The following is an 8,702-nucleotide window of genomic DNA, read 5'->3' as shown; positions in this document are numbered from 1 at the left end:
AACAGGGCCATCATGTTTATCTGGCTTGATGGTCTTCAATATTCCATATGCCTACCTCCCCTACATCTCAATTGTAAATATTATTCTCTTCATAATTTGACATTTTCTCAGTAGTTTGTTTCTTGTATACGTATTCTCCAAATAATTTTTTTCAGCTTTAATTGAGTTTATTGGTACATTTTAGGGATACAGCACAGTTACATTAATTGTTGGGATCTTGTACTTCTACATGACAGGTCTCATTTTTACCCTTGTTTCTACCCTCCGTTCACCCCCTCGTCCCCTCCCCATCTACAAACACTTTATTTCCATCTTTTCATTATCTCACATTATTCCAAATAATTTTTAACATTTATTTGTTTAGAACTTTTTGAAAAGGAAATCATTTGAATGATACATATGAGCTGTGATCTAAAATATGGTGTATTTTGTAACTAGGTAAGGGTGGAGTTATGATCTCATTGATGAATGAGTCCACAGATGAAATTACAGCACTCATGATCCAATCATTCTCTGAACATCTCACCTTGTACACTGAGACTTTGGAGGATATTGAGATTTAAACTGTAACTAATTCTGATTGTCACTTGGTTGAATTAATGTCACTTGGTTGAATGTTCAATATTAAGTTACTTCACACATCACTGTGGTATAACCTGCAAGTTGCTGGATTTGGCTTTATTTCTTGTCAATAGCATTTTGCACATTTGCACATTATTTACATTAACTATTTTAGAATAATGTCAGAGGTAAAAGTGCAGAAATCCTGTAAGGAGTGCAGACGCTTTACTTAATGTTCACTCAGCATCAGTATATAGCACAGTACTTCCGCCTCCTGCTATAACTATTAGTAGACTTTCTACATATTGTGATGCAGAGCTAATCACTGAAGCACAGCCAAGGTGTAATTACTCATCCTTCCTTGGAGGAAGATGGGCCAGTGTGTTTTAGATATCAAGATATTCATCACCTTCACCAGTTTCCCTGTGGATTTTTGTAGAGCTTGCATTCCACCCTCTTTAGCACACATATTTTCATTTTTTTCCATTAAGTTTATTGGTCCACTTTAGCTATACAAGAGAGTTACATTATCATTGATATCTTGTACCTTTACATGGTATATCTTGGTACTTATTTTTTCCATTCTCCTGCCTGGCTTCATTGACTCCACCCTTACCTAGTTACAAAGACTGTGTTTCTATTTTTTCATTTTCTTATATTTTTCTTCTTTTCACTTCTTTCCTTTCCCTTGCCTTTCCTAGTTCCCCTACTCTTTTACACCTTTACTTCCTATACCACATTATCTTACTATTCAAACTTTATTTACATTTCTGGTTTTTCACACCAGATAATCTGTTTAGTATGTACATATGTGTGTCCTATTTGTTTCACTCAAGAATTTGGCCTCTATGTGCATTCATTTAGGTATAAATGACTCTAGAACCTCAGTTCAGTGGCAGTGGATCTGGGTCAGATTTCACTGTCACCATCAGGAGTCTGCAGCTTGAAGATGCTGCAACTTATTAGTGTCAGCAATGAAACAGTATTCCTCACACTGTGCTACACACCAGAACAAACAGTAGTTCAGCCTAGGTAAGCACAGAGACAGGGTGCTACCATGCCATTCTGATCTTTGCAGGTGTGGATGGGTCATTAACCTCACTAACTCCATGAGGTTTTGTCAACACAGAAAAGTTGAACCCTCAGAGCTACACTTCCATATATAAATTACAATTTCATCGGCAAGAATTTTTCAAAATAAAGCAAAAGCTGTTGCAAATAAGCTTTGCTTTGACCCATCTAAGGATTACCATAATTTGTCCATCACGGAGTTTTCTTTGGAGGCTTATTTAGCCAATAAGGCACAATTGCTTAAAGGGAGAATTTTGTGAAATGACTGAACTATTGCCTGGAGCTTTGGTTACAGAAGAGACTAGTAAGTCAGGTTTCATCAACATGGTTGGAAAGAAGTGAAAATGGCAACCACTGCTTGAGCAGATCTCTTACACTGGGTATTTTTAAAGATAGAGTAGCACTGAGCATCCCTTTCTCAAGGGAAACTTGTGACTGGAACTCAGCAAGTGATGGATATTGGTATTTTAATGCATGAAAATGAAACAGTAACAGCAAAAGAAATAGAGAGTTTTGGAAGCATTTTTGGACAGGAGGCTGTCCCAGCGAGAGTATGTAGCTGGAAAGAAGAACAACATCAATCCTCCATTTGTACTCTTAGCAGAAGGTGGGACTCTAGGACTATGGAGGCTGATGGCAAGAACCCCCAATTCTCCAGTATGATTTCCTGTGCCCCAAGCTGAGAGTACCAGGACATGAGCCAGTGAGGGAGTTGATTTTGGGAGCTTGAGCCAAATGCACAAACTAAATACATGTAGCATTTCACACCTTGACATGTATAGAAAATATGCTGGGTCATTCATCACTGTAACAGACAGTCTTTATTACTTACCTTTTTATCTACTTCAAAACGCAAACTGCAGTTTAAAGTCATGTCATTAATTTTTTGTTGTATTATTTATTTTATGTTATTTGCACTACGGAGAATTAAATCTTTATACTGAGCTACACTCTTAACACTATTTGTCTTCATTTTGAGACATGGGTCTCACTAAGTTGTTAGCTGCCCAGGCTGGGCAACAATATTGCTCCAGACTCCCAGAGTGCTGGGGATTACAGGCCTATGCCAGCATTCCTGCTTTGAATCCTACCTTTAACTCTCACCATTCCTGAGTGTGAGGACCAGTGTTCTTCGCTTAACTTTTAAAATGCCAAGACCAAGTTCATTTCTTTGACTGTGTTTTCTGTGCTCTTATTCATTTATTCAATGAGTGAATGGAACCTCAGCTTGACAATGGGAATATGGGTTGTATCACAGTTGATGGCATTTCTTTAGTGACCTTTACCATAATTTGTGACAAAAAATTCGGGAGTCTGAGGTTGTGACCATTTTCAGTGAGAGCACCATGCACCATCCACTGGATCAGCCAGCATGATTCTTGCTGGGAAGACCAGGAACAGACATCACCAACTCTGAGACATGTCTGTCTTATGTTTCCACAGGTGACATCACATAGTATAAACTACTGCTGACAATGTCAATTGAGATTTTCATTAGCTGTCACTGAGAAATTTACTTCCCACAAACAATATACTTATAGTTGTATTTACTGACCTAAAATAAATATCCAAATAACTAGTTTATTTTAGTTCATTTTATGCACCATAATCTAAGAGAAATATACATCATTTCAGTGATGAAGCACTAAATAGATGGAATAAAGTACATAAAAATTGAAAATTGGGGAAAATGGCAAAATGAGATCACTTTAAAGAAAATAATAATTGTACATAAGATTAAGTCATGAATGGACCACAAGATACGAATGTAAATCCTAAGCTAATTAACCAAACTCTATTGCCTTAAAGTGAAACTATTTTTTAAAATACTAAAATATAACAGATAAATCTGCACAATATTTAGTTTTGTTTCCATCTTTAACTTGACTTGAAGTGTCTGAAACAAAATATTTGTGATATTTGCGATGGTTCCTTTGTTCTTGAGCTTCATGTATTATCACCTCCTCTTTCATTGTTAACTTCATCAGTCCTCTTAGAAGTTTTCAGGAATGAGTTGCATTTGAGTTAATAACACCTGCTACAGTAGCATCACCAGTGTACCAGTAACTAAGGTCCCGATCAGTCTAGCACTACTTTGTCCCAGAGTTTCGATGGTATTGTTCTCTCCTCCAAGTTCATTGCTCTGAATAAAAGCTCAGTGCAGTTGTTGCCAGAGGGATGTTAAACTGTCACACTGGAATCTGGTGATACAAGAGGCCCTAGAAGGGAGGAGGTGCTAGTGGAAGCAGGGATGTAGCTGGTTTCCAAGGCTAGCTGTGAACCCTTCCTTACACCCTGTGCAGAGATGGGAGAAGAGGAAGAGGACTTTCAGGGCCCAGTACTCCTGGGGACCTTCCTATGTCTCAGATTTCCCAGCTACAGTCTCTCACCAACTGCTGAGTGTACAAACAGGGGAGCTGCTGTGGTTCTCACAGGCTGCTCTGAAAGGTGATCTGTGTAGGATGGACAGAGCTGTGTTCTCAGATCTGAGCCAGGAGTCCTCAGCTTCCCTATGTTTCCTATCACTGCATCCTGTAGGGTGCTCTGGGCACTCTACTCTTTTTAAATTTTTATTTATTTATTCCTAGCCTTTCTTTACCCTTATCTCTCTCACTTGTCCTTCAGCTTTAGACCTTTTCTTCCTATATCATATTATCTATTACACATGTGATCCTTATTTACTCTTTCAGTTTCTCACACTAGAGAAAGGATTCCATATTTACACGTGTGTGTCCCATTTATTTCACTTAAGAGTATGACCTCAATGCACATACATTTAGCTAAAATGTCTGTAGTTGCTCATTCTTTATGGCTGTGTAGCAGTCCATTTCATATTAAAAAGGCACATCTTCTATATGTAGTCTACAGTTGATGGGCAGTTGGGTTGTTTCCATTTTGTAGCTATTACAAACTGTGCTGCTATAAACATTCATGCACATATATTGCTGTGATATTATTCTTTTATTTGTTTTGAGAAGATACCCAGTAGAGGAATAGCTGGGTCAAATGGTACCTCTAATCCGAGTTTTTGAAGTATCTCATACAGTAGTTGTACAAGTGTACACACCCACCCACAGTGAAGAAGAGTTATTTTTCTCCCACAACCCTATCTGCATTTGTTATTTGGTGATTTCTCTGTTTTTCCCTCATTGAGTTTATTGGTACATTCATTATTGGGATCTTGTACCTTTACATGACAGGTCTTGGTTCTCATTTTTCCCCTTGTTCCTGCTGTCCCTTCACCCGCTCCTCCCCTCCCCATTTACAAACACTTTATTTCCATTTTTTTCATTTTCTCCTAGTTTTTCTTTTCCCTTATTCCCTTTCCCCTACTCTTCCCACTTTCCCTATACCTTTAGCCCTTTTCTTCCTATTTCACATTGTCAATTATCTCATTAGGATGTTATGTACCATTATAGTTTGTTCACACCAGAGAAACTATTCGGTATTTACATATATGTCACTTATTTTTTTCATTTAGGAGTATACCCTCCATATGCATCCATTTTCCTACGAATGAATCTAATTTCTCATTCTTTTTGGCTGAGTAGTATTCCACTTTATAGAAAAACCACATCTTCTTTATCCAGTTTCCAACTGATGGGCAAATGGGCTGTTTCCAAGTTTTAGCTATTACAAACTGTGCTGCTATAAGCATAGGTGCACATATATTACTGTGATATGATTTTGTTGATTTCTTGATAGTAACCTTTCTTTCTGGAGAGAAGGGGAATCCCAGTATTCTTTACATTTGTATCTCTGGATTGACCAGTGATGCTGAACAGTTTTTCATATGTTTATTTGCTGTTTCTTTTTTGTTTGTTTGGTTGTTTGTTTGAAAAATGTCTGTTTATTTCACATGTCCAGTTTTGCATTGAGTCTTTAAATATGCAAGATCTCACTTTTTTAAAGTTCTTTATATATTCTAGATAGTACATCTTTGTCTGTCACAAATGTTTTTCCACTTGAGGGTTGTTTCTTTACTCTGTTTGGATTCTCTTGCCATGAAGAAGCTTTTTAAAAAGATGAGATCTCAGTTGTGATTCTGCTAGTTCACTTGCAACTTAGATTTTGCTCATGAAATCTTTTGCTATTCTGGGTTCTACCTAAACTTTCTTTAAGCTGCTTTAGTGTTTCTGTTTAATATTTATATTTTTGCCATTTCTGACTCTTCCTTTTCACTTCTGGGCCACCATGTTGGGAACCTTTCTGAATAATGGACCCTTCTACAATGAATTTCTGTGTGTGAGCCAGCAGACTGGGGACTGAAACTTCTGAAACTGTCAGCCAAAATAAACATCTCCACCTCTAAAAAAATTCATATTTTTGATCCATTTCAATTTTAGTTTAGCACATGGTGAGAGATGTAGGTCTAATTTTAATCTTTGGCTAGTTTAAACCCAATTTTAGCTTCAGTGTCTTTAAAAAGACTATCTTTCCTCCAGTGAGGGTGTTTGGCTTCTTTTTCAAAGATGAGACAGCTGAGTGTGTCCAGAGTTCTTTCTGCATCTTCTAAACTATTCCACTGATCCTCAGGTCTGTTTCTTTGCCATTACCATGCTGTTTTTATCACAGTAGCTGAACAGCATAGTTTCTATTTGGGAACTGTGATATGCCCTACACTATCTTGGTTGCCTAGAATTGCTTTTGCTATTCTTTGCCTCTTCTAGTTAAAAAAAATTGGGCCCCCTACTCTTTCCTAAAACTATATCTTAGTAATTTCATGTGCTCACATACTTGGACCTTAGCTGACCTGTCTCTATTATCCTTTCAGAATCCCAGGTGAACTGTTAGTCTTTCATTCTTAACATATGGATGATTATTTAAGAAGAATAATTACTTCCATTTTCTACAGAATCCTGCCTGGTTATAGGTAGAATTGGGCTAGATTCCTGAAAGGGGAAGAAAGATTGAAGTGGCCTTGTGAATTCAGAGATGGAGGGGACAGAACTCAAAGAACCCATCTCTATTCAGTGAAGCAAATCTTGTTCTCAACCTCAAAGAAAACAATAGTTCACTGTAGTCATGGGAGAGCAGTCTGAGCCCCAAGGAGAAACATGTTCTATGCAGGAAATCTATGGTGCCCCAGTCTCAACAGAGACCACAGTAAACACTGTAAGGAACCAGCCCTGCAGCTATGTTCATCTCTGCCCAACCCTGCTGATTTGCATGTGCCCACAGCACAGCCCACTTCCCTGAGGACTTCTTAACAGGCTACTGCTCACACTCTGTGCAGGAGTCAGTGCCAGTGAGGACACAGCATGGACATGAGGGCCCACACTCAGCTCCTGGAGCTGCTGTTGCTCTGGCTCCAAGGTGAGGAAAGATTAAACTGGGAATATACTCTATTTAGTGTGGTCAGAGTGGCCTACTCTTCACAGAGCCCCTATTGGATCATGTTTGTGCTGATATTTGTTGTTTCTAATCTCAGGTGCCAGATGTGACATCCAGATGACCCAGTCTCCATCCTCACATTCTGCATCCATAGGAGACACTGTCACCATCAATTGTCGGGCAAGTCAGGACATAAACAAATACTTAGCTTGGTATCAGCAGAAACCAGGGAAATCTCCTAAACTTATGATCTATAGAGCATCTAATTTGGGATCTGGGGTCCCAGCGAGGTTCAGTGGCAGTGGATCTGGAACAGATTACACTCTCACCATCAACAGTGTGGAGGCTGAAGATGTTGGAACTTATTACTGTCAACAGTATTATGCAAGACCTCCCACAGTGATACAAGCCATGACATAAACCACCCAGGGAAGCAGAAGTGTGAGCCTAGGCTGCCCCAGTTGCCACCCCTGCTGTCTCTACCTGCTCAGAGCATTGCTCAGATGAAGCTTGGCTTTAGCTTCCCTGGGAGTGTTTGGTGGAGGCTGGAGGGAGGCTCCTCTGCATCCTAACTCCCTTTTCTCCTCCTCAGCTCCTGGGGCACTGACATCTCAATGCCTGTCCTGATTTAATGAAGGACATCAAGAGTGTCCCTGAGCAGTGTGTGCTATGGCACCATTTTGATTTCACACAGCATGAAAGAAGACCTTCCATGTGCTCCAAGCATGATAATTTAAAGACTTATGTCATTTTTAGAGTAGATGTAAGTTCACAACAAAATTTATAGTGCAAAAGTGTCCCTTCTACCCACCTCCACAGATACATAGTCTCTATCATCATCATCCAATTACAATCTTGTTGTGTCAGAGTCAGCTCACACCCAAAGTGCAGAGTTTAGATTGAGGCACAATCTCCATGTTGTACATTTCAATAGCATAAACTAATATAGGATGACAAAATCCAACACTGTGGCATGACACAATGTTGTTTTTCTGCCATAAAAATATTCTGTATTTCTCCTCTTTGTCTTTTTCCCCATTTCCTGAAAGTCATACATGATTCAGTGTTCCTATAGTTTTTCATTTTGCAGAATGATAATCCTGGAATTTACAACATGGGAGCTTTTCAAACACTAATATCAAAATACACCAAATAATGACAAATGTTCAATAATACATCAGGCTCCTACCAAGACTTCCTTTGTATCCTCCATTATTGTACTAAATATCCTGTATTCTACCACATATTAGTATATGTGGTAGAATGCGGGCTTTCCTAGTATTATTGTGTCTTGCAGTTTCATAGAAGGATAAGAACATGCTTGAACTGAATGCTATGAATCTAGAATAATATTTTTTTAAACAGGGTCTCACTATGTAGTTGAGACTGACCTGAATCTCACTATGTAGTTCAGGCTGTTCTCCAACTCATGGCGAACCTGCATCCTCAGCCTCTTGAGTACTGGGATTACAGGTGTGCACCACCACGCCCGGCTATTCTTTTTTTTTTTTTTTTTTTTTTTTTTTGCTACTCCCAGCTATTCTATGATAACTTTAAAATATGTTAAGTAAGTTTTAAATTCTGTTGTTATTACTGTCTGTGTTTGCAGGTGCAAACTCAGACCCTCACTGTTCTTCTTTACATCACTCAGAGTCATTTGTTCCACTGAACCTGCTTGTGGCCTTTCTCTTCCCCTTAGAGAATTCATCATTTGGTAGCTTTGCTCTCTCTGATCT

The 8,702-nt window shown here is 38.7% G+C and overlaps 1 gene segment (V, D, J or C); it reads left to right on the top strand.

Annotated features, from left to right (window-relative positions):
- Positions 1–6,874: 6,874 nt before the first annotated feature.
- On the top strand, positions 6,875–7,386 carry LOC104872574. The segment is given in 2 exon segments: positions 6,875–6,948; positions 7,064–7,386. Coding segments are annotated over 2 exon segments (378 nt in total).
- The last annotated feature ends 1,316 nt before the right edge of the window (positions 7,387–8,702 follow it).

This window comes from Fukomys damarensis, unplaced genomic scaffold (assembly GCF_012274545.1).
Source record: "Fukomys damarensis isolate Sample0158 unplaced genomic scaffold, DMR_v1.0_HiC HiC_scaffold_2, whole genome shotgun sequence".
Taxonomy (NCBI): Eukaryota; Metazoa; Chordata; class Mammalia; order Rodentia; family Bathyergidae; genus Fukomys; species Fukomys damarensis.
The sequence above is the reverse complement of the archived record's forward strand: the minus strand, read 5'-3'. Positions and strand labels throughout refer to the sequence as shown.